Consider the following 26,677-nt stretch of genomic DNA (forward strand, 5'->3'; position numbering starts at 1 on the left):
ATGAAAAGGAAGAAAAATTGGATGAGGTGTTGAACAAGTTCTCCTGTGAGCTGAGGAGCAGGATTAGGAAGAGCTGGAGATTTGGGAAGCAAAGATCAGTTTTAATCTGCCTCCAGCATTTGTGATTTACTTCTCCTGCCTCTTGTTCTTCAGGGCAGCAAGGCTGCAAAATCCAAACCAAATTTTTCTGGAGACAATTTCATTTCCACTGCCCATAAATATCAGGACATTTCTTTATTAGCATGAGGTTGGTGGGAATGTTGGGTGAGCTCAGGGAGGTTAATTAACAGGATCCCCATTAATGCTGTGGCTGGGGTGATATCTGGAGATAAAGCCCTACCTGCCTATTTTATTTTATTTTTTTTCTGTAGTGCTGTTGATAAATATCCAAAGGTTTCTCTGGAATTGAGAAATCCAGCTCTGCCCCAACATCTCAGCACTGGAGTCACATTCCCATGGGTTTTCCACAGAAGTAGCCACAGCAATGCTAATCTGGGACTTGTCTGGGGAGCAAACTCGGAGTGCCAGAACAAGACTAATCCCCCTCTGTGTTTTCTCTAATAAAAGGGAAGAACACTAAATAATTAACGTCAACAAATGAAAACTAATTTGCCAATTTTTAATTTTTCCCCCATTGCGTGATCCCTGTTAATGAATAATTTACCAGCCAGAGATGAATATCAAATGAAAGGATTTCTCTGGGGTCTGCTGTGTTCTCTGAACATCCAGGCTAACTGTTTAGATATCCATACATGTATTTTTTTTTTAAGAGTAAATAATTACCCCAGAGGAAAGAGCATTCAGCAGGAACCAGGCAGGAATAAAAAGAGCTGCAGCCTCCAGAGGTTTTCCCTTTTCCATCCAGACCGGAGATCATTTGTCTGAGGCTGTTTGTGAATTACTCACACCAAGTGGAGCTCTTTGCTTTCCCAGATTGAATGTGACCAGTTTCCATCTCAGGACTCCCAGTGCTGCTTTTTTCATTTTCATTTCAGGTTTTCTTGGGATGCTCTTTATCTGTCAGGGAGTTGTGCAGAGCCACAAGGTCTCCCCTGAGCCTCGTCCACCCCCCAGACTCCTCAGGCTTCCTCCTAAAATCCTGGGAAGAAAATAATGTAGAATTAATTATATTGTTATTTTTACCTTCTGATTCCCAAACTAGTCCATCCTTCTTTTGTGAGAATTACAGACATTTCCCCCATGCTGAAAAGCTGAAAATTGGATTAATGGATTTCCTTTCAGTTTTCAAACACCCCTCTGTTGTTGTCACTAAAATTAACCGGCTTGGGAGCTATAAAAAGCGTTTCCTGCTTTTTCTGGGGAAAACTCCTCCCCTGGGAATTCAGAAATGGATCTGTCATGTGAGATTTCCCTCCACCTTCCCCTCCCTGCCGTGCTGGAATTCACCCTGCCTGTGTTCCAATCTCGTATTCCTCTCCAAAGTAATCCAGACTCAAGTGTGTCATGCAATTAAAGCAACAAAAAAAACAAAAAACAAAAAAAAAAAACCAACCAAAAACAAACCAAACAAAAAGAAAATTAACAAACCCCAGGATGCTGGGTATGCTCAGGCTGGAAAATAATGAATGGATAAATGGAATGAGCAAGTTAAGGACTAGGAAAAACACTTCAGGTTGCTCTGAATGTGCTTCTCAAGCTTTCCTGGATTTTTTCCCTCGGTGTCTCCATGTCTGGAGCTGCCCAGTGCTTGTCCATGTCTGTATCCAGCTGAAGGAGAGAAAAGAAAAACCCAGGAAGTTTCATAATATATTATACAATATATTACAATATATTCACAATACATTTGTTTTATCCGGACTCAGAGAGGCCAGGAACTCATCCTGGGTTCCAACAGGAGCGTGGATCCCTTCCAAGGGAACTCCCAGGAGCTGGGTGGCCCTGGGCACGGTGCGGCACCATCCTGGGTGTCCCTGTCCCCCTCAGTGTCCCTGGAACATCCAACCCCTTTTCCCCGGGCTCAGCACCACGGGCAGCTCCATAAATCCCACAGCGCCCATCAATATCCCACGGTTAATGACGCCCAAGTGAAATTAGGATCGATTTCCTGTCTCCTCCTCTTCCCAATTATGCAAACTTGGCTGTGCCCCTTCCAGAGCTGCCTTTTATCCCAGCTTTTCCAGGCACTGCCCAGCGATGGTTCATTGGGAATTGTCAGAAACGTCACGACCAATTTTGCCTTTCCTTTTTTTTGTTCCCTGCTCGGTCTTCACCCCGGGGTTAATAGAGAATGATGTCAAACACCAGGAGTGATTTGTGGAAGTCAGGCAGCTTTTGGCACCCTGAGCTATGGAGAAAGTGAATTGCAAATTGTTTTCACATTCTAAATTACTGTACCCATCTCTGGAGGAGGCTGGAAAAACTGCCAGAGGGAAAATGTGGGAGAAGGGAAGGGTGTGTGCTTGTTTCTGAACTGAGCCGTGCCTCAAAAAAAAAAAAAAAAAATCCGTTTTTAAAGCCAAACCTCTGTGCTGAAGGCCAGGGATGGATTTTTCCCTGGGAATTATCACGGATGTGGGGATTGCCAGCTCCACATCTGCCACATTAAACTGATGCCTGCTGCAGCAGGAACTGGCGCAGGCTGGAAATCTCTTCGTTAAGAGTTTTAATTGGTTTTGATTGCAGAACAAATCTTCTGGAAGCAGGAGCTGCTGCTCTTCCCAAGATCATCTCTGGAATCAAAGACACCCAAGATGGGAAAGAAAACTTCCCTCTTTTACTCTGTATTATTTTTGTAGCTCTGATATTTCCTTTCACACTTGTGCTGGATTGTCAGTAAATTATCAGTTTCTTTGTAATTATTGTGGATTTCTAAGTTTAAAATCTCATAGGTGGCACTTGAGGGATTGATTTTGTTTTGGGGCTGACTCAAAACCTGGTTTGTCTTGAGGCTGAGCAGGAATTTCCAAGGGCTTCCCATAAAAATAATGATTTTTTTTCTTTCTTTCTCTTTGCAGGAAGAGCTCAAGAGGCTCCAGCACACCCTGGAACAGGTCAATGATGGCAAAGACACTCTCCAAAGGTAAATGAAATATATTTTCCAAAATATATCACCCATGAGAAAGTGAAATGGATTTTCCAAGGTGTGAAAGCTTTGCTGAGGGATCCTCTTTGCCACAGACAATATCCCAAATGTTGCCTTTCTCCTACAAACAACCCCTCTTTTTAGCTACAAGAGGGAAATTCCTGACAGCAATATCCTTGGGTGCCCAGTGAAATCTGAAAACAACTCCCCAGGTTGGGTCTGCTCTCCGGATTTCCCTGCTGAGAGCGGCCATTCAATCCTCGCCGCTGCTCCCATCCGAGGCAGCGCTCCAGGTGCTGCATTTGGAAATTCCAGCATTTTCAAATGGCTTCCTTCGAGCCACCAGCTCCCAGCAGCAGCTCCTGGGCCATCATTTATTACAAAGAAGTTATTCTTCACCCTCCAGGCGCCTTTTGCTGCAGTAACTCGTTTGCTGCCAGCATTCCCATTGTCACTTTCCCTCTCCAGCTTTTCCAGCGTGGCTCTGGGGATGGAAGTTAATTTAACAGGAATATCTGTTGGATTTGCCAGGTTTGATTTTTGTTGTTTTGTTTTGTTTTGTTTTGTTTTGTTTTGTTTTGTTTTGTTTTTAATTTACAGCAGCTCTTTTGCTGGCTGTGCCTGTCCCTGGAGTTGTGGCAGCTGGGAGATTTAAAACAGGGATTCAGGCAGGTTCCTACTGGAAAACTGGATCCAAATTCCCATTTTCTGTTGGGAGCTGGACACAGATATTTCAGATAACTTCCTCCAAGGACCACAGCATCTTCTGATCAGCAGCTCTTGTTTGTGCTTGTCCGGATTATGGAATTCATTCGCAGGATTGCAGGAATGTCAGGCTGGAATACGTTAAACTCATTTCCTTTTCTTTCTCGTAGCCATCAGCTCTCCATGGATAAAGAAAATAATATCCAGGAATATCCTATCAACCTCCAGCCCTTGGAATCCAAAGTGAAAATGTGAGTAAGGAAAAGTGCTGGGTCTGCCTTGGAATGCAGCTGAGGGTGTCCAATTCCTGAGCCGCAGGATCCACACTGGATCCATCCTGGATTCCTCTGTAACTGGATAAAAGAGCTTCCAATTAGAAAATTAATTAAGTTCTTTATGGTTAAGCACGTGGAGCTGAGAAAATTGGGATTGTTCAGCCTAGAAAAAAGAGAAGACTCCAAGGTGACCGAAGTGTGGCCTTGCAGAGCCTAAAGGGGCTCCAGAAGAGCTGGAGAGGAACTGGGACAAGGGATGGAGGGACAGGACACAGGGAATGGAGAGAGGGCAGGGATGGATGGGATGTTGGGAATTGGGAATTCCTGGCTGGACACTGGCATTGGGACACTGGCACCTGGGACAGTGGGAGGTGTCCCTGTGCCCATGGCAGGGGTGGGAATGGGATGGGATTTACACTCCCTTCCCACCCAAACCATCCCGGCATGAATCACAGAATCCCACAGATTCCCTTTGAACCGAGTTTCAAATGTTAAACCCCAGTGTGGCTCTGATTTTGTCATTCCCTCTGGGTAGCTGAAGAATTTTTGGGAATCTGCTGGATCTGTGTGCGCAGAGAAGCCAGAGGAGGGAAGGGCAGCACAGGACTTTTCCCTGGAGTTTTTCCCATCCAACATCGCCCTGGAAGGGGCGGCCCTGGAAGTGCAGAATTCCTGCTCTGGGGGGAGGGCAGCACAGCCCTGAGGCTCGGGAGAAACAGGATTTCCTTGGGAATGAGCTCCCGAACTTCCAAATGCCGCCCAATCAGGGAATCATGGAATGGTTTGGGTTGGAAGGGAACCCTTAAAAACCTTTTAGCCCAGTCCTGAGCAGGGATGGTTTCAATTAGGGCAGCTTGTCATCCTGATTTGGGTATTTTTAGCGATGGGGCATCTCCTACCTTGCCACCCTCATGGGAAAAAATTCCCATGAATTTTTCCCTTCCTCGTATCCTAAACCAACCCTCTATTCAAATTATAGAATCATTTTAATTTTTGCTGTACATCACATGATATGGACTTTCCCCTGGGGTCAGTTATTATAAAAGTCTTAATTTTGAATAATTAAAACTTCCCCCACGTATTTATCAGAGTCCAGGATTCCTTTTGGAGCCTCTCCCAGCATGGATCCTCCAGCCCTGGCACAGGAATTGTTTCCATCCAGCAAACACTGCCTCACTTACAGGCCATTCAAATATTAATGCATATTAAAATATTAAAAGGACATAAAGTTTTAAATTAAAACCCAGTGTCTTTTAAGGTTTTAGTCATACAAATAAAAGCCAGATGAAAGAATCCATTTTCAGGGAGCTTTTTAGGAGGGTAATTATGACTTAAGCTCAGTCTATTCTCTGGTTTTAAAATAGAAATACATGTAAATAGAAATATGTAAATACAAACATGTAAATAGAAATATGCAAATACTGCTCATCCCAGTGAATAAACCCTCCACTGCTTAAAAATCCTACAAGCAACTAATCCTACAGAGAAATTGTGGATGCTGGAATTGTTCCAGGCCAGTCTGGATGGGGTTTGGAGCAACTTGGAATAGTGGGAATTGTCCCTGCCCACAGCAGAGGATGGAATGAGATGACAATTTTTAACCTAAACCATTCTGGGATTCCATAATTCCATGATACTGCTCTGGCTCTCAAATTCCAGTTGTATCTGAATTATAATCTGAAATGTGGTACAAAAATAAGATGCGGGAGGCTGTTAATTCCTTTAAGTGGACAAATGGATATTTTTATTTTGATTGTGGGATGTAGGACAAATTCTAAGTTCTGGATGGCCTCACCTGAAATCACTTCCATAGGTTTTGGGATTGGGCTGGACTCTGAGTAACGTGGGAGGAGTTGGGAACCAGGTGATCTTTAAGGTCCTTTCCACTCCAGAATTCCCTGATTCTCTGTCATACATACCCTCAATTATCCCAGTGCTGCCTTATGCAAACCCTACAGAGGTGATCCTTATCCAGACAGGAAAACAAAATACAGGAACCCCCCCAGTCCCAATGTTGGATTTGAAATAGAATCCTTTGTTCCCTCAGCATCCAGCGAGCGTGGCGTGAGCACCTGCAGCACCACGACCTGTCCCCATCCCCCGAGCCACGGGACAAGCACAGCCCATCCTCAATGTCCCCAGTGTCCCCAAAATCCCCAACATCCCCAACATCCTCAACATCCTCCACATCCTCAGTGTCCCCAGCATTCCTAATGTCCCCAACATCCCCAACGTCTCAAACACCCCCAAAGTCCCCAATGTCTCAAACATCCCAAACATCTCCAACATCCCCAAAATCCCCAGTGTCCCCAACATCCCAAACATCCTCCATGTCTCAAACATCCCCAGCATTCCCAACGTCCTCAACATCCCCAATGTCCCCAAAATCCGCAACATCTCAAACATCCCCAGCATCCCAAACATCCTCAACATCCCAAACATCCCCACCATCCCCAAAATCCCCAACATCCTCAACATCTCCAATGTCCCCAACATCTCCAATGTCCCCAACGTCCCCAGCGTCGCCAGTCTCAGGCAAGATAAGCAGATCCGTCAGCATGAACACCTTCTCCGACAGCAGCACCTCTGTGAGTCCACCTGGAATTCCTCCTTTTTCCTTTCTTGGCTTCCTTCCTGGGATTTGGGACGAGTGCAAGCTCAGCTGTGGGATCACTGGGTTGGTAAAGGGTTAAAAAGGGATTTTGGGGTGTCTCAGATGGCCTCCAGGCAGAGATTCCTCTTGTAGGCTGATCAGGATGTGACTGTGGATGTCAGACCTGGATTTCAGCAGATTCTGGAGGTGGTCTTGCTGGAAAAAATGGTTCTTCCAAGTGGTCTTGTGTTTAGGATATCATGTTCCCAGAAACCTCAAATTGTGATGCTTTTCATTGGTTGATTTTTCTTGGTTTCTTGGTTGATTTTTTTGGTGTTGTTTTGTTGGTTGATTTTTATATTTGCTAAAAGAGACTTTGAGAAGTTGATTTAGGGGATCAAAATTAAATTTGGTTTTGGAATAAATATTCCACCTTAACCAGTGGATGGAGGCTGCATTTCTCAGCGATTTTAATCTCGTGAAGCCCCAGGCACTGATCAAACAGAACTTTTCTGTGCTAAGAGCTCTGATCTTGGAATTTTGGAGATAATTGACTCTGGTTTCCAGTGCTGATCCAAGTGTTGATCCAGGCCCAAAGTCAAGCTGTTTCCAGCAGGTTTATTTTAGGACATGGCGCTTGACAGAATTTAATAAAATATTCCTGAGGGAACTGTTTCATTTTTAGTTGAGAGCTGGAGAGCAGGAGGATAAAGTGGGCTGGAATATTGGGTTAGACACTGATGTTCCATGGATTAAAGGGCTTTTGGTTCCTTTAATGAGAGGAATAAATGAGGATATAAATGTTCATCTGCCACTGGAATCTGCTTCCACCAGAGGTCCCTCGTACCCTGTGCAGGGACGCTCCCGGCTGCTCCAGAGCTTCTCCAGCACTAACCTCGTTTGGAAAATGATGTTTTTGGGATGTTTGGAGTTCAGTCAGGACCTCTGGGAGTCCCGTGGTTTTGGGGAGAAAGCAATGGCTGCATCCCCGAGCGTTTGAGGGGTACAACACTGAGTTCCCCAGTTCTTCCCCGCGGAGAGAGCTGATGGAATGAGTGCAATGTCAGAGCTCGAGGGATGAAATGGGAAACGGAGAATTCTCCTTTGGTTGCTGCTTTGTAGCGAAGAAAGGTTTGTGTGTGTGCAGTACAAAGAGCTTTTTAATTATTGGGAAAGATCTGGTATTGATCACTGATCAGATTATGGGATGAGGAGCACACAGGGCGCTGCTGCGTTGTCTTTGCTTTTGTTTTCCTTTTGTGTGTTAGTTTTTGTTAAAAATGAATTAGAAGACAAATGTGTAACAGATTTGAAATAATGCTCTTCCTTGTAAATGTTTGAATTTTTGTTACCACGTAGAAAAGTGATGAAACTTCCCTTCCTAGATGGGTTTCTGCTTTTTTCCTCCAAAATCACTGAATGGTTTGGGTTAGAAGGAACCTTCAAGCTCATCCCATTCCACCCCTGCCATGGTAGGGACACTTTCCACTGTCCCAGGTGCTCCAACCCCAATGTCCAGCCTGGCCTTGGACACTTCCAGGGATCCAGGGAGAGCCACAGCTGCTCTGGGCACCCTGTGCCAGGGCCTGCCACCCCCCCAGCCAGGAATTCCTAATTCCCAACTTCCCATCTAAATTTTCACTCCTTCAGCTTGAAGCCATTCCCTTGTTCTGTCACTCCAGTTCCCAGTGAAGTCTCTCTACATTTTCCTTATATCCCCATTCAGATTGTGGAAGGATCTCTGAGCTCTGCACAGAACTCCCTCTTCTCCTGGCTGAAAAACTCCAACTTCCCCAGCCTGTTTCCATAGGGGAAGATCTCCAGTCCCTTTATCGACTTTATCATGGTGTGTTCTAGATTTGCTCCAACAGTTCCATGTCCTTCTTATTGTGGGGACAGCAGATCCAGGTGCAGCATTCCAGGCGGCGTCTCGGGAATCATTCCATGTCCAGCAGGATGTGCTAACCCATCCCGCACCCTGCTGGGCTGTCGGGAGAGGAGCGGGAATCCCGCGGGATGCGGTGCGGGCTCGGGCTCTCAGCACCGCGGACAGCGCCAGGGCTTCTCCCGCTCTTCGGCCGGGGCTCGCTGCCCTTTAATGCGGATTTTACCCCAACCCTGTCACTCCTGACCTCCCACCCTGGCAAAGCACCTCTTTTCATCTCATAAAAATCACTGCGATGCTCATGAGAATGGCACAATTCACGATGGCACAAGCGGATTCTGTAAAATTCCCATTTTTATTGCCAAGTGCTCCAGTAGGCAACTTTCTCCCTAGAATTTTTTTTTTTAAAGGCGTAACAGAAATGGTTATTTCCCCAGCCTTTCTCCATGAGTTGATGCCGCAGAAATACCCAGTGAGGAAAAGAGCCAGGGTTGAACTCCTCTGCCCCAAACTCCAGTTTGTTTGTCCTTCCTTCCCTGTGTGGTGCCTTCAAAGCTGCAACTTTTCTCAGTAATTTAAGGTTTGGTTCTAAAGTAGAACAAAAATCTCTCTGCAGCCTTTGCGTGTTCCTAGATCTCCCAGGAGGATCCCATTTTCCCACTGGTGTCTTTGACATTCCCAGGTGTGCTTTGCACCTGCAGGAACGATGGGAAGTTGAGGGTGAGGGAAAATCGATGTATGGGAGGCAGTGAAATCCCAACAAACAGTGGGGTGTTCATATGGGGAACATTCCCTCATTCCTATGAGCCTGAATTCCCAAATCCATGAGCAGCAGAGAGGGAACCATCTGATAAATACTGACAGTGTGAGTTCTATACAATGTAAAAATGCAAATCCTTGCTCTTTGAGCAGCGTGGATGGAAACATAATTAAAGGTGAGGGAGACAAATACAACTGAGATGAAAAGGCCTTAATTAGAAATCAAATATTTGATGGGTTGGGGAGAAATATGAATGCTGATGAGACTCAGATAACACTCGGAATGAAGGGAACATGGGGAAGAAATGTTGTTTTCAATCCCTCCCACTGGCTTTGGATCATCTCAGCTCTAAATGTGAGCAGGGAATTCACAGTGCTGTGGCCTAATGTGGAATTTGTTTTCTAAATGGGTTTTTAATGGAGAAATAGTTGTTGAGTTTGTGTTTATTTGTGTACGTAGTCATCCCCAATGATTATCCAAGTTTAACTCCCTCACAGATATTATCCCATGGGATTTCAACTGCTGGGATACAAAAGGACCCTCTCCATCCTTTCTGCTGGTGGGAGCAGAACACCAATAATTTCTTCTTTTTTATGCTGCATGTATTAAAGGTTGGGTATTGACGTGATCATTGATGTCAGTTCGAATCCTTGTGGTTTAGCAGCAGCAAAATCAGTGCAGGAATGATCTTGGTTGATGATAAAACCACGGATAAGACATTTCTGATGATGGTTCTGCGGGAATATCCAGCTGCTTGAGACACTTGGGAAGAGGTTTTTTTGGCTTCTGGGGTGGGTTTAGGTCTGTGAAGGTTCACGGCGAGATGGCTCTAGTGGGTATCGATGAGAAGTCTCAAAATTAGATTTTATGTCTGACTTCAGGAAATTTGGCTGGATCCTTTACAAATCCTTTCAAAGCTAATTCTATCTACAATATCTCCCTTATTCCCACAGCAGGGAAATTCCTGCTGTTTGGGATGCACAGCTAAAAATACCCTAAAATAAGTAAAGTTTTCAATGAGACCCTGTGGGATCACAGCTTTGGGCGTCGGGGACTTGAGAGGAGACAGCAGAGCACAGCAATAATTCCTAGGAATTACTGAGAATGCCAGGATCTGACAAATCCAAAACGACAAAGCCTTTTGTTGTCACCCTTCCCAAGCACTGCCGATGACAGAGATCAAACAGCTCAGTCCAATCCTGGAGCAGGGCAGGAAATGGGAAAGGATTTGGAACGGGAAGGAAACACTGGGAATGGTGGAATGTCTCCAACACGGAATTATTTGAGACTGGGAAATTTCCAACCACAGGTTTCTCATGAGGAATTATCTTCACTGGGCGGAATGAATTTTGTTTTCATGAGACCAAAAAAAAAAGAGGGGAAAATGTAAGAAATTTAAGTAATGGACAATAAAGTCATGATTAGACCAGGAGGAATTAGATGTATAAAATATATTTAATAGAAACTTACTGGGATGGAGAGAAAATCCAGTGGAAATTGTCCCATTGAATTATTTTATTGGCTCTATCACCACTGAAATGTGGCAGCAGCACTTTAATGGTGTCTATTACAGAACAGTGCATCTTCCCAAATATACCCAGATTATCTCCTCCCAAAGGGCACAGTATTGATTCCTGCTCATAAAGTGAATTTTCAGGGTAAATATGCCAGAAAAGTACATTTTTTTGTGGGAATAAATATGATTTGAGCTATTTCACTGCTTGGAATTTAAGCAAATAATAATCATTATTCTGGTTTTTAGGAGATTCTGACTCTGTTTCAATAACTCAATTTTTGGAGGCAATTTTCCACGTGTGAAATGACTTCTAAAAGTCGTTAGGAAGACATAAATGACATTTTAGGGAAGCATTTAAGGAAAAAGCTATCTTTTCTTTGGGAATATTTTCAAGGGAGTGAAAATTTCACACTGGGGGTTAAAAAAATAAATATCCATTTAAATTTTAACAAAGAGCCCAAAATGAGCAGCAGGGAGGTGCCCTGGTGGTGGTGGTTCATGTCCCAGCTGCTCTGCCCATCCTGGAGCTGAGCCCAACCATGGCTGATGCTTTTGGGAGGAAGATTGGGCAGCTTATCCCTAAATCCAGTTCTCATGGACTTTCCCACACTGGAGTTATCCAGATCCCCAACAAAATCTGATTAAATCCAGTTCTCATGGACTTTCCCACACTGGAGTTATCCAGATTCCCAACAAAATCTGATTAAATCCAGTTTTCATGGACATTCCCACACTGGAGTTACCCAGGTTTTCATCAAAATCCGATTAAATCCAGTTCTCTTGGACATTCCCACACTGGAGTTATCCAGGTTTTCATCAAAATCCGATTAAATCCTGTTCTCTTGGACATTCCCACACTGGAGTTATCCAGGTTTTCATCAAAATCTGATTAAATCCTGTTCTCTTGGACATTCTCACACTGGAGTTATTCAGGTCTTCAACAAAATCTGATTAAATCCAGTTCTCATGGACATTCCCACACTGGAATTACTCAGGTCTTCCATAAAATCTGATCAAATCCAGTTTTCATGGAGATTCTCATGCTGGAATTACTCTGATTTTCTCCCAACCCCATCTCTCACACCAATGATTTTTGGCAAAGCCACCCTTTAGCAGCGATCTTTAATAGAGCTACATCCAGCAGTGGATTTGGGGGTTTATTCTGGATTATTCATTACTTCCAAGATACGTTTGATTGCATCACTTGGTTCTCCCTTTTTTTTTTTTTTTTTTTAACTTCTGCTGCTCTTTCTCCTTTTCCTTTAAAGCATCAACCCTTTATGAACCCCAAAATTCCCCGAAGTTCCTCTGTCCTGGCCACGTAACAGTGAATTTTGGAAGGGTTTTCCATTTCCCAGGGGATTTTGTTTAGCAGTGCCAGGATCACCTCACACCCCTTTGTGTCCTTGGGCTGTGATTTAAACTTTCCTTCACTGCTGACTTCTGAAATTCCGACCTTATTTTACCTTTCTTTGCAAGCACTGAATTAAATCTTTTTCCTCCCATTGGCCCAACTGGGAGCTGAGCAGTTCCCACCTGGAAACACCAGAGCCAGAGGTGAACTGCGGAATATTTGAATATTCCTGTATTTTATTATATCAGACATTTCCCTGCTGTTCTGATAACCCATTCCGTGTGCACACCACTTACGTACAAATTTAGGAGCTCTTGTTTTCCCAACCGAACCCTTGTTTCCCGTTCCTAATTAAGGCGCTGCTTTAATTACATTAATTCCTCTCATTCCGAGCCTGAACGTGGAGCTTGGGAAACGCTGCTCCGATCAAAAGCTTTGGTTTTTGCAAGGTATTTAAAATTCCATCGCTGTCCCAGTAACCCTCAGCCAGTGGATTATTTCTCATGGGCACACAGTCCATCCTTCTCCTGGGGGTTTTATGGACAGAGTGCATAAAAGGATAACACAATGAACAGGCCACTTGCCATCCTCTATCAGCTGCTTAAATCAGCTGCTCCAGGCAGGAATTCAATACAGGAGAAGCTGTTCCAAATGGATTTTTCAGGTACAAGGCATAACAAGGAATTTCAGGAGCACCCTTGACCCGTTGGCACCGAAATAGCTTTAAAGACATTTATGGGACTTTAATAAAGACGCTTTCAAACCATCTTCAGAATAATAAAATTGCTTTGGTGCACTGAGGAGCTCAGAAGAAAATCAAATTATTGTTAGATTTGATTATGTCAGTGTCCAGAAATCCCAAATATTGGATAAAATCTGCTGAGAAGCAAATGGAGAATCTCATTTAGGGAGGGAAAGGACGAGAAGGCTTTGCATGCAGGAATTGAATATTCCCCTGTAATTTTATTTTTATGTAAATTATGTAAATTAGATAAAGATGTCATAATATTTCCCGTGCTGAATTCATGCTATTTATGAACACTGAAGTGCTGTTCCCCCTCTCCTGTAAAATCCTGCTGTGCTTCCCAGAAAGCTGGGGATTTATCTTGTCTCCTGTGTTTAATTTTGCAAAATTAGGATGCAAACTTAAATATGTAATCTTGAAGCCAAATTTCAGCAACAAATTTCCAACCTCGAAGGAAATGGAAATGGAATATGGAAGTGCTGTGGAGAATTCAGTATTTTTATTCCAGAGCTGTGGTTTTTTTGGGGATGTAGAGAAATTAAAACAGACTGCCCAGGCATGTGGTGGATTCATGGATTCACCATCCCTGGAAATGCTCCAAAAATGTGTGAATGTGGCACTTGAGGACATTTTGATGGTTGGATTTGTTCTTGGGAATCTTTTCCCACCTTAAGGACTCTGTGATTCCGTGGAATGATGGCCTTGGTGTCTCTCCCAAGACTGGGAATGCTGCTGTGGCTTCCTGCCCACTTGGGGCCCATTTTGATGTTTCTCTTCCTCACTGCCAAATATTTCCTGGATTTTCTTCCAAAATAATTCTGAATTCCTTTTGTGGGTTGGAGTTCCATGGGTGGCTGTAGGGCAGGGCTGGATCTTTGTCTGTCCCTTCCCATTTCTTGGAGAACAAAAAAGCCCCAACCTTTGTCTGAGCCCTAAATCTCCTCTAGGACCACACCGAGGCTCGGAGGGGCTGGAATTTGTACAAATCCCAATTCCCATTGCATGCCTTTAATCCTGATTAACACTTGTTTGTGAGCTCCATCTGCAGCAGCTCCTTCATTCCCTTCTGGTGGAACCTTTGCTGCTCCTTATCCCAAAAGAAAGGGAATGGGACTCCTTAGTTCCTGAACTGTGACCTTTCCCTAAGGATTCTTGCTCCTTCTTGGAGGGATTTGTAGGGATCTTTGATTCTCTGCAAACCTGAGCCTGACTCATCACATCATCAGAAATCCCCAAACCCTCGATGCTGTAAAAATATCCCAGAGCTCCTTAAATCATTTTCCAGGAGGAGTTTAATGATCCAGAAAATTAAGAATATTCACTTTTTTTTTTTTTTCCCCAGCAAGGAGATATTTTAATTCCAAATTTAATTTCTCCCAGAGCACAAACTCAGGCCTTCCGTGGCAATGTCCTTTCAGCTGTCCTTGTTTCTGGGGATTTATCTTTTCCATGCTTTTATTTTAAACCCTGCTCTTTGACACACACGCACAAAAAGAATTATTTCATTTATTAAAGGCTGTGCCCACCATGAGATAATCATGGCAAAGAAATGAGAGGCTGTCACTGACTCCTCTCTCCGTGAAAAAGGAATTGCAGAGCTCCTGGCTCTCAATGGATGCATTTTCCAGCAGCACTGAAGGGCTTTATTTTTTTTAATTATTATTACTTTTTTTTTTTTTTACAGCACCACTGTCCTTTGTTTCCACACAGTGGAACTTTGTCTGTTGAAGGGTTGATGCCAGTGGTGGAAAAGATCCTAAAAATTCATGGAATTTCTTTTGGGATACATGAGCCTCAGTAAATGTTTTATTACAGCAACAGGAGCATAGCGAGAGGAAAAGTCAGAGAAAGGTCTTGCTTAGAGTGTGACACAACAAATCAGGTTGGGACAGGTAAATTAATTAAATCCCAGGTAAATTTAATTCAAGTAAATCTGGGTTTAGTCCCAAATTAGGGCACTTCCAAGAGGGATTTTTTTTTTCTTTTAATGTGCAAACATAAACTCTAAATAAATAATTTTTTTTAAAAAGTTGAATTATAAGTCATTTTTAGCGTAACCTGATATTGATGTTTTCCCAGTTAATTAGGCTGAGCAGGAGCTTGAGTGTGAGATTGGTTTATGGTGTATTTTCCTTTTAAAGGTTTCTTTTATTGTTTTCAAACCAGTGGGAGCGAGCTGTGTTTGTAATTCCAGGACTGGTTTGGCTGCAGGGCTGGATGTTCTGGATTGATCCATGTCAGAAATTCAGATTTCTAAAAGTGGACTCCCAGTGTGTTGGATTTTCGCTCCTCCTTGTGTTTTCCCAGAATTCCAGGATATTTTGGGTGGGAAGGGACCTTAAATGCCATCCCACCCCATGCCCTGTCCAGGACACTCCCAGGGATGGGGAAGATGTCCCAAAATATTGTTTATTTCCTTGGTTAAATCACTGCCAGAGATAAATTTAAATCCTGTGGAATTTCATTTAAAATTACCTGAGCTTCTGGGGAATTCACCTTGATGTCAATGAGAAACGTATCCTAATATAAATATTTCCATGTATGAATTTGAAATTGCATGATCCAGATGTTTTCCTGTTCCATTAAACCTGGATGGATTTGTGCAAAACACAAATATCCAAACTCCATCTGCATCCTGGAACCCTTGGAGACCCTAAATGAGTCTTTCCTGCCCCCATAATTTGGGGATTTATCAGAGCAGCCTGGCCTTCCCCAGGGACTGATAACTCAACTCATCCCCTTCAGGACCTCAATTAAAGCATGGGAAAGCCTTGCTTGGGCATTAGGAAAAAGAATCCAGGATTGGAAAGCATTGCTTATTAAATATTTCCTGTGTGCCTCCCCCCCCAAAAAAGGTGGATTTTAAATTCTTTTTTTTTTGGGAGATCAGCAGATGGAGAAGGAGCAGTGAACCTCTCCTGATCACAGCTGAGATGCCTGGAAAAATGTTTCCACAGTGACACTAAAATCTTAATAACCTGTCAAAGGCACTGCTCAGGAGAGGTTTGGGATGAAAAATAGCTCCAAGATTTCCAGCTGAACAATGCTGGGTTCATTAAACATCCATCAAAACCCAAAGTGAAAGTTAATTTACCTCAAGTCCTGCTGCTGAGCAAAGCCAGGGCCTACTTTTTAATTTTCCAGGAGAAAATTGGGCATTTCAGCCACAACTTCCCCAGAACCCAAACGTGTGAGGAGCAAAATCCCAGTGGGGAAAGATTGGGAGTGATCAAATACTTGAAGGTGCTGTTAAATCTCAAATAATTGTTACCTCAACACAAAATACTGGGAAAAAATTAAGTAAGTAAAACCAGAACCTAATTAACCTGACAGGTTAATTAAACCCTCGGGGAAATTTGGACAACTGGATCAGGAAAAACTCATTTTGGACCATGTGATCAGGAGAAATTGAAATCTCCTGGACACCCAAATTGTCCAATTTTGGGTGGCCTTCAAACAATCAGACAAACAGGAGCTGCTCCCAAGGCGTTTTCTCCCAAAATCTGAAATCCTTTTCCTCTCATAAATGCTGTCCCAAATGTTCATTTTTCCCCCATCACTGCAGGTTGCTGTTGCTTTATTTTGGGAGAGCTGCTGTGGTCATAAAGAAATAGTTTTGGGGTTTTTTTTTTTTAGGTTTTTTTTTAACAAACCCTGTGTAAGGAGAGGAGAATTTGAGTTTTGCTTTCACACAATCCATCCTGTCTTTAAGGACAGAACTGGTTTATATTTTTTGGTCTGAATTCCAGCCTCAGACAGGCAGGACAATATTTTCTCCTGCTTTAAGGTCTGGGAGGTATCCAGGATTTTCTGGGGACACCCTTTAAGGAGTTTCTTGGAGCTGTTATGCATTTAAATGGTCCCATTAGAGGGCCCTGCTCCCCTGGCTGCCAATAAAAATCACTCTCAGGAGAGTTATGGAGGTTTTTCCAGGAAAAATTCCTGCTATTTCCCACTTTAATGGGCTGCTTCTTTTAGGAAAACAATGATTTTCTTCAAACGAGGCAGCCTGAAGTTTAAGCTTTGTGGGCAGGAATTTCTTTGCTGTGATGTTCTTACCTCTTATCACAGATTTATTCAATAAATGAGTTTATAACAACCTGACCAGGCCCTGCATGGATGCAGATTCCTGCATTTCTCCTCAATTCCTCCTTTCCCTGCTCCTTCTAAACCAACAGGAGAGTTAAAAACCAGAGGTGGGGACACAAGAATTTCCTGCAGTGGCTTTTGTCCATCAATAATAATAAAAGCTACAATAGAAATATTAATGAGTGCCTGTAATACTCAGCTCTGCTTCCCTTCTAAACGAATCAAAGAATTTTAACTGAAGATGGAATATTTAAAATATCCTAAAATATGACTACCTGGATCAACTATTTTTTTTTTAATATACAAACAACAAGAGGTTGATTTTAAAAAAAGGGTATGTGGGGGAGAGTGAAAATATTTATATGAAGGGTTAAGACATTTCCATTGGCATTTACCTGGAGTTTTCAGATTCATTTTCTTCCCATGGTTGTGATTTCTCTGGGATGGAAGCTGGGTGTTAAATCAGGATCCTCCTTTAAATCCTTCCCCCTTCAATTATGCAGCCAGGGAGCTGATGGAATTAATGAGGGATTATTCCAATATTCTAGATTTGAAACACTAGACAACAACCCCTCCCTCTGCCCCCAGGAGATCTGACTTTTATTAACAATTCCTTGAAAAGATTGACACTGGGAAGCTGCAAATCCTCTTCCCAGGAATAGTACCAGGTAAAAAGTGTGGAACTCTAATTAATTTTATTTTCCCACCAATCTGCCAGATCTCATTTGAAAACTTTCTGTGCCACTCGCTATTTTGGCTGGAGATGGAAAAATGGAAACCAGCAAAGAAAATTAATTTTTTTTTCCTCTCTCCAGTGATAAAAAAAATCATTCAGCAATGCTGCTCTGAAAAGTTGTTATTTTTCATTAAGTTTGCTGCTGCCACCTCATATTTTGGGATCCAGGAGATCCTGGCCAGAGTTTGTGCTGCCACTGGATTTTTTTTATTCTGTTTTCTAGGAGGGGAATTTATTCTGGTGCTGCTGTTCCTGGGCTGGGAGCAAAGGGATGAGAGAAGCCTGGAAATCCTTGATTTTTATTTATCCCAACCCAGGTGTGGGATTGGAGCACCCTCGAGGAGTCCATGGATAGATTTATTCCTGTGAGCAGGGTTTAGCAATGTTTATGTGGTGGAAAATAAAACAGAGTTTTAAAAAGAAGTTAAAAATTAAAAAGATGTTTCAGGACGATTAAATGCTTAAAAATTGTAATAAATCTAAAAAAAAGTTAAAAAATATCTTAAAATAATTTAAAATTTTAAATTAAAAAGTGTCACCCCAGTTAAGAACTTTTGGGATCAATTTGCAGTTTTAATTCTGAGGGCTGGCCTCAGATCAAAGCTGGGAAAGTCTTTTTGCTTCTGCTCTCCAAAATTTCACTCAGCCCTTCAATTCCCTGACCCGAAATGCAAAAAACGACACAAAGGAATTACTGGTTCTTAAAAAACTCCCTCATTTTCCAAGCCAGGAATTGCTTCTTCCCATCTGGATTTGTCCTTAGGGAGCAGAATTTGAGATCAGAGGTGCCCCTGTGGCACAGAGCAGAGGGAGTTTGGGGGGCTGCTGTGAGACCCTTCAGGAAATCCTTCAGGAAATCCTTCAGGAAATCCTTCAGGAAATGTGCTTTGAGGATAGTTTTGGGTTTTTGGTTTTTTTGTTTTCCACAACGAATCCCTGCTTTGGGAATGGCTCCTGTGGTCCCTGAGCAATTCTCGGCGCTGGTTTTCTTCCCACCACTGGGCAAATCGCGGCTGGGGTGGATTCCAAACTTTCCCCTTGTTCCATTGTTCCCCTCCCACTCTGGTCCGTAAAACCACACTCCGGCAAGGGAAAAGTTCTCCCAAATCCATGAATAAATCCCTAATTTTGCTGTGTCACCGCTGCCGAGTTTGAATTAATTTCATTCATGGAATTAAAGCTGACTCCGCTTTCCTGATCTCACCTGAGCCCCGCTCCACCCAAATTTACCCCTTTGCCAGAGCCCAAAATCCAGTTGTGGTCCCAGGCGGAATTTGCATTTCCAGCAGGGAATTCTTTTGTCTCCCGGCGCTGATTTTATTGTCCTCCCTGATAATCTCTTGATTAGCCTCCCATCAGCGCTAATCACTTGTTTCCTGCTGATTAGGGAGCCTGAGAAATAAATACGGGATGGGGGATAAATTAGGAGCAGGAGGTTGGGAATGTTCTGCCTTCATTCCAGAGGCACCAGGAGAGGAACACCCCTGTGGCTCCAGGAGTAAATAAATTAACGAGGGCTGATTTCAGCCACCCCGTGGATATAAAGGGAGATAAAATGCCACTTTTGGTGTAAAACAGGCATTGGAATGTTGGAAATGCTGGAATTGCAGGAGAGGGATTGCTGGGCTCTCCACATTCCCTGTGCTCCCACATCCTCTCCAGAGCAGGGAGAGCCTGGAGCTCTTCCTATTCCATCATTCCAGGATGGAGAATTCCAGAATTCCATCCCAGATTCAGGGACCAGGAGCAGGAGGTTGGGAATCCCCAGTGCTCATTCCAGAGGCTCCAGGAATAAATAGATTAACGAGGGCTGATTTCAGCCACCCCGTGGATATAAATTGAGATAAAATGCCACTTTTGGTGTAAAACAGGCATTGGAATGTTGGAAATGCTGGAATTGCAGGAGAGGGATTGCTGGGCTCTCCACATTCCCTCCCTGGAACATTAGGAAAGTAAAGAAAGCTGAATAAATGAGAAGCCCTGTGAATTATTTATCCCTCTGGAGCAGTTCTTCCCAGTTTTTCCAGAGCCCTCCCTCCCCCTCTGCAGCTCAGTTCTGCTTCAGGTTTATTTTGAATGATCTGAGGTTTTGTTCCAGTTTTAATTCTCCCTCTGCTAATTAATAATGAATGGCCTCACTCGCTCTGGAATCTTGTTTTTCCAAGCAAGGATTCAGGGAAAGGGAATGAGGCTGATCCTGCCCCTGCTCCAGCACTGCCCAGGTGGGAAATAAATTCAGTTTTAACTTCAAGTTGTAATTTTTTTAACTTCTTGATGTATTTACCCCCTTTTTGGCTGTATTTTTTTTTACTTTTTGTGGTATTTTTCTGACTTTCTGCTGTATTTTCCCTTTGTGCTCCTACATGTACCATTCCCAGGCCTTTTTTCCTGTCTGCTCCATTTTTTTCCCATTTAATCTCATTTTTGGGGGCTTTTCCCTCCAATTTTTGCCTTCTGTGCCACCACCTCCATGGATTTTTTTTTTTTGCTTTTCCCCTTTTTTAATAATTTTCACCCCACTTTTTCCACTTCCCTCCATTCTCTCTGGGTGTTTTTCACTCCAGCTTTGCTCAGGAGGGTTTCCCCCAATCTGCCCCTGCTGGAGGTATTTTACAGCCAAAATATCTTGATGATCTTTCCATATTTCCAACAGCAGATGGACCTAGAATGCCAAATTCTGGGATTTATTCCCTTTCTTCTGGGATTTAGTTTCCTTTTTTTTTTTTTTTTTTGTTCCAGCTGGGCATAATTTAATCCTTGAAAATGAAAAATTCTGTCTTGAACATTCCTCACCTTTTTTTGGTTTTTTTTGTTTTTTCTTTAAATCATGAAGGAATTTTTTGCCCTGTGGCTCTTCCTGGGATTAACCCATCCCTGAGAAACTGCAATGAGAAAGAAAAAATGGACAATAAATGTATTTTTATTTTAATTATTTTTTTTTTCCTGGGAAAGACTTGCAAGGAGTACTTTGTGTCCATTTTTCAGCTGTGCTGATGCATGAAAAAATTAAAATTTACCTAAAGGAAAGCTCAAGGAGGGCACTGAGGACGCCTCTCCTGGGATTCTCCTGCTCCAAGTGTCAGCCTGGATTTCCTGTCAGGATGCAGAGCATCCCAAAGCTGCTGCTGCAACCCTCGCAGCTCCTTTTAGTCCATTACAAAAGGGAATTTTAAAAGTCAGGACAGGTTATTTGAGGGAATAACTCCTGATGGGAGTGAGAATTCCAAGCTTTATTATGGAAAAGTTGGAATTTAAAAGGCAGAGTGGAACTAAGGGTTGGAATATTGCTCTGGGACTGTTTTATTTGTGGTTTGATCTGGAAAAAGGGGGAAATTTTCCTGCTTTTTCCCACCATCCATAGAGTGGAAAGGAGAGGTTAATGGGCAGATTTCAAGGATTGGTGCTTGGAAATGAATCCCCATTTTTGAACTTCCTGCCATTTTCTCACTGCTAGAAACATTCCCACTTTTTTTTTTTTTTCCTTGGATGATCTCTACATTTCTATGACACCTTCCACTATCCCAGAGTGCTCCAACCTGGCCTTGGGCACTTCCAGGCATGGGGAATTCTTGGCAAAATCCATTCCACCCTCACAGGGAGAAGTTCCTTGCCAATATCCCACCCACCCCTCCGTCACTGTGAAGCCATTCCCTCTTTTCCTGTCCTTTTCCAAGGGATGTGTTCACAGGCTGGGAATGGGAAGAGGAAGGTGGAATCAGGGATGTGTTTGTTTGTGCTCCAATCTCATAAAGAATTAGCAGAAACCCATTAGGGAAAATCCTAATCCCACACTGGAAAGGGGGAATTAAGGGACCCAAGGAATTGTAGCACGTCATGAACAGTTAATTAATTAATTAATTAATTAATTGTGAGGGAGTCAGGGACAAACTGATCCTGGCACAGAGGGGGAAGATCTGAGGGAAGAGAAGCAGATTTTTATGGACAAAACAGAACAATTTGGGATTTTAATGCAAATTTGCTGCTCGGGCTTTGGCTGGGCACCTCTGGGAAGAGCCTGGCTCTGACTTCTCTGGAATCATGGAATATCCTGGGTTGGAAGGGACCCCCAAGGATCATTAAAGTCCAACTCCAGATACTGCACTGGACCCCCCGGGTTTAAATTAATTGATTAAGACACTTAAAACCCCAAATCTGGGACATCCCCAGAAGCAGCCTGCACAATCCCAGCTCTGCTCACACAGCCCCCTTTCATGGCCTTGTGAGGAGCACATCTACTTTTTTTGGATCACAGATGCCACGTCCAGGAGGCAGCGAGGAGGAAAAGCTTTGGGGAGGCTGTGCCTGGCAGGGACACAGCTTGTGTCCCAAATGACACTGAGGGCACTGAACCCTGCAGGGACACTGCAGTCCATGGAAAAGGACACTGCAATCCATGGAAAGGGACACTGAACCCTGCAGGGACACTGCAATCCATGGAAAGGGACAGTGAACCCTGCAGGGACACTGCAATCCATGGAAAAGGACACTGCAATCCATGGAAAGGGACACTGAACCCTGCAGGGACACTGCAGTCCATGGAAAAGGACACTGCAATCCATGGAAAGGGACACTGAACCCTGCAGGGACACTGCAATCCATGGAAAGGGACAGTGAACCCTGCAGGGACACTGCAATCCATGGAAAAGGACACTGCAATCCATGGAAAAAGGCACTGCAATCCATGGAAAAGGACACTGAACCCTGAAGGGACACTGCAGTCCATGGAAAAGGACACTGCAGTCCATGGAAAGGGACACTGAACCCTGCAGGGACACTGCAATCCATGGAAAAGGACACTGCAATCCATGGAAAAAGGCACTGCAATCCATGGAAAAGGACACTGAACCCTGAAGGGACACTGCAGTCCATGGAAAAGGACACTGCAATCCATGGAAAGGGACACTGAACCCTGCAGGGACACTGCAGTCCATGGAAAAGGACACTGCAATCCATGGAAAGGGACACTGAACCCTGCAGGGACACTGCAATCCATGGAAAGGGACAGTGAACCCTACAGGGACACTGCAATCCATGGAAAGGGACAGTGAACCCTGCAGGGACACTGCAGTCCATGGAAAAGGACACTGCAATCCATGGAAAAGGACACTGCAATCCATGGAAAGGGACACTGAACCCTGCAGGGACACTGCAGTCCATGGAAAAGGACACTGCAATCCATGGAAAGGGACAGTGAACCCTACAGGGACACTGCAATCCATGGAAAAGGACACTGCAATCCATGGAAAGGGACAGTGAACCCTGCAGGGACACTGCAGTCCATGGAAAAGGACACTGCAATCCATGGAAAAAGGCACTGCAATCCATGGAAAAGGACACTGAACCCTGCAGGGACACTGCAATCCATGGAAAAGGACACTGCAGTCCATGCAAAAGGTCTCTACCCAAGCACTGCAGTGGGACACTGCACTGGGTCAATTCTCTCCTGCCAGCAGGCAAACCTTGGGAGGGACAGGGGCACAAAAAGTGACTGAGTCACAAACCTGAGGGCATTTCCAACTGTTTGTTTGGGTGCCTTTTGCTTTTCTACTCTGTGGCTTTTGGAGTTTAGGATTTTGTCATTTGGGAAGGTTGAGTGCTACGCTTTTTGCCATGGGCCTAGCCCATTTTGCCCATGCTTTGTCCCTTTTACCCATGTTTTACCCCTTTTTGCCCATATTTTGTCCCTTTTACTTGTGTTTTGCCTGTGTTTTGTCCCTCCTGCCTAGGCCCTGACCCATGTTTTGTCTCTTTTCTCCCACGTTTTGTCCCTTTTTGTTCATGTTTTATCCCTCCTGCCCTGACCCCGGCCTACCTCTGTGCTCTCCCTCATGGCTCTCCTTCATGGCTCTCCTTCATGGCTCTCCTTCACGGCTCTCCTTCATGGCTTTCCTTCATGGGTCTCCTTCATGGCTCTCCTTCATGGCTCTCCTTCATGGCTCTCCTTCATGGCTCTCCCTCACAGCTCTCCTTCATGGCTCTCCTTCACGGCTCTCCCTCACAGCTCTCCTTCATGGCTCTCCTTCATGGCTCTCCCTCACGGCTCTCCCTCACAGCTCTCCTTCACGGCTCTCCTTCATGGCTCTCCTTCATGGCTCTCCTTCATGGCTCTCCCTCACAGCTCTCCCTCACAGCTCTCCCTCACAGCTCTCCTTCACGGCTCTCCTTCATGGCTCTCCTTCATGGCTCTCCCTCACAGCTCTCCCTCACAGCTCTCCTTCATGGCTCTCCTTCATGGCTCTCCCTCACAGCTCTCCCTCACAGCTCTCCTTTATGGCTCTCCCTCATGGCTCTCCCTTACAGCTCTCCCTCACAGCTCTCCTTCACGGCTCTCCTTCCTGGCTCTCCTTCACGGCTCTCCCTCACAGCTCTCCTTCATGGCTCTCCTTCATGGCTCTCCTTCATGGCTCTCCCTCACAGCTCTCCTTCATGGCTCTCCCTCACAGCTCTCCCTCACGGCTCTCCCTCACAGCTCTCCTTCATGGCTCTCCCTCACAGCTCTCCTTCCTCCCCATGTCCCTCCTGTTCTGTCTGCCCATCCCTGCTCCCTGCCAGCAGCATCCAGCCCCATCCCATCCCATCCCATCCCATCCCATCCCATCCCATCCCATCCCATCCCATCCCATCCCATCCCATCCCATCCCATCCCATCCCATCCCATCCCATCCCATCCATGTCTGGGCTGCTGGCCCTACTCCCCAGTGTGCCCTCCCCTCATGTCTGGTGGCTCCAGAGCCACCCATGGCCACAGCCAAGACTCAGGGACATGGGGACACGGGGGCATGGGGGGACAGGGACACAGGGACACAGGGACAAAGCCAGCGCTCCCCGACTGCCGCTGCTACCGCCCTCTTTTCCTCTGTCTCCTTTCTCTCCCTCCCATCTTTCTCCCCCTTGATCTATTTTTCTAGCCTTCTTTAGTAAGGCAACTCCTTTTTATTTTGGTTGTTTTGTTTTGTTTTGGTTTTTCTTTTTTTGTATTCCTTACCAATAAAGAGTTCTCAGACATGATGTTTGCCTGGTTTGGGTTAATTTTGTGCCCTCCATCTGTTTTTAAAGGAGCTCTGACACCCCTGCAGGTGGATCAGGATGCAGCTCCCAGCAATGCTGGATTTAGGGATATTTTTTTCCCCAGGTGGAATCAGGGATTTTCAAATCCCACTAAATCCTGAGATTTCTCAGTCCAAGAGCTGGCTCCTGCCTCAGCCCAACCCAAAGTGCAGCTTCATGTTCTCATCCATAGGGAAAATATTTCCAATATTCCCTTCTTTCTGAAACCCAGGAAAAAGGGGATTTTGTTGGAATCAGTCTGTTCCTATTTTGCATAAACTGGAGCTGCAGGAGCCTGGAAATTCCATGCTGGGATGGCTCAGGATACCCTTCACCCTTCTCCTCTCAGACACAGCCCAGGGGAGGAACAAACCCAACTTAAATATGCAAAATAATCCAAGGGATAATAAACTCAAGGAATTGAGGCTGGGAATTCACTGGCTGGAGTTCCCTGGTGCTGCAATGTCATTTAGTTCATCTAACAGGGCGGGAATTCCAACTTTTTTGAATTCTGCCCTGATCTGAGCAGAGGGAAGCTCTAATTGCTCATCCCACTTCCAATGGAAAACGGTTTTCCATGGGAAAAAACAGATTTTGAAATTTGGCCACTGTGGAGCAGCTTCAGGCAGCCCAGATTCAACTGCTCTCCATGAGGAAGGAAGGAAGGATTCCAGGAAGGAAGGATTCCAGGGAGGAAGGAAGGATTCCAGGAAGGAAGGAAGGATTCCAGGAAGGAAGGATTCCACGAAGGATTCCAGGAAGGATTCCAGGAAGGATTCCAGGAAGGAAGGAAGGAAGGAAGGAAGGAAGGAAGGAACCTCTGGACACCTCAATCCTTTTCCAGATCTTGGAGCAAGTCTGGGATTGCCACAAACAGCGAAATTCCAGGGACAAATCCCAGTGGGATCCACAGGGATGCACCCAGCAGGCACCACGGCCCGGATTTGCCTCCAGAATTCCTTCAAAAAGATAATCCAGGTTTTCCCTGGAATTCCCAGCATGGTTTTTTCCTAGTGGACCTGGAAGCCTCCCCTGCAATTCCATGCCCAGGCAGGCTGGGAAGTGCTGCCAGAAGCAGGAGCTCCAGCTGGATCCAGCCCTGCTATCCCTGTTCCCAGAGCTGTTCCTGGGCTAATTCCCACCAGGAAGGGTGAGCGAGAGGCTGGAGTCACTGATTTGATCCAGGAAATCCCAGGAATGCTGAAGAACAACTCCAGGATGGCGTGAGTTTGGAAGAAGGGGGGGAAATAACCCCAAAAGGATAAAAAGTCATGGCATATTAATGCTTGGAATTGTCTGCTGGAGCAGCACGGGAAGAGGGATGAATAATTCAGGGCAGACAGGATTTCCCTGGCAAGGTCGAGGCTTGTGAAGGGGAGGATTTTTTTGGAGACAGCAGCATCCTGCTTTCCTTGGGAAGACATCTCCCTCCATCCCGGGGGTTAAGGCGACTCCAGGAACCATCTGGATTTTGGACATTCTTTTGGGAGATTCTTTTCCGTCGGCGGGACACAGAGTTCAGCTGGAATCTCGGATGCCAAAGCAATTCAAAGTCGATTCTGCAACTCCAGGGGTGAATCCCAGAGGAATGGACAGCGGGAAGGGGAAGAGGGAAGCACAGCCATAAGGGGCTCGGGATCCAAACACCCCAGTCCCTGGGAATTCTCCCAAAATGCCCTGGAAGGCGGTGGCACTGGAAGATGAATGTGAGTACCCTGGAAATGGGATGTTTGCAGCCTGAGCTCTGCTCTCCTGCTCGTTTTTACCTCACTCCTCTCTGAGAGGTACAAATCCGGGGGACAGATCCTTTAAATGATTCCCAAAAAAACCTCCTGGGCCTCATTGGGATGAGGAGGAATTTATAGGCATGGGGGAAGGAGCTGAAGGACAGGGAAGAACTCCAGGATTTCTGATTCCAGAGCCCAGCTC

The 26,677-nt window shown here is 44.8% G+C and overlaps 1 protein-coding gene across 2 annotated transcripts in view; it reads left to right on the forward strand.

The window, feature by feature from the left end:
- The first annotated feature begins 242 nt into the window (after nt 1-242).
- The window catches only part of SCHIP1 (schwannomin interacting protein 1), a 74,800-nt gene continuing 48,365 nt past the window's right edge, over nt 243-26,677 (forward strand). For both annotated transcript variants that reach the window (XM_062498952.1, XM_062498953.1), the window contains exons 1-5: nt 243-251; nt 2,976-3,040; nt 3,919-3,999; nt 6,071-6,148; nt 6,536-6,611. In XM_062498952.1, coding sequence (XP_062354936.1) covers nt 243-251; nt 2,976-3,040; nt 3,919-3,999; nt 6,071-6,148; nt 6,536-6,611 — 309 coding nt within the window. The remainder of the gene's footprint in view (nt 252-2,975; nt 3,041-3,918; nt 4,000-6,070; nt 6,149-6,535; nt 6,612-26,677) is intronic.

Source organism: Cinclus cinclus, chromosome 10, assembly GCF_963662255.1.
Source record: "Cinclus cinclus chromosome 10, bCinCin1.1, whole genome shotgun sequence".
NCBI classification, from domain to species: Eukaryota; Metazoa; Chordata; class Aves; order Passeriformes; family Cinclidae; genus Cinclus; species Cinclus cinclus.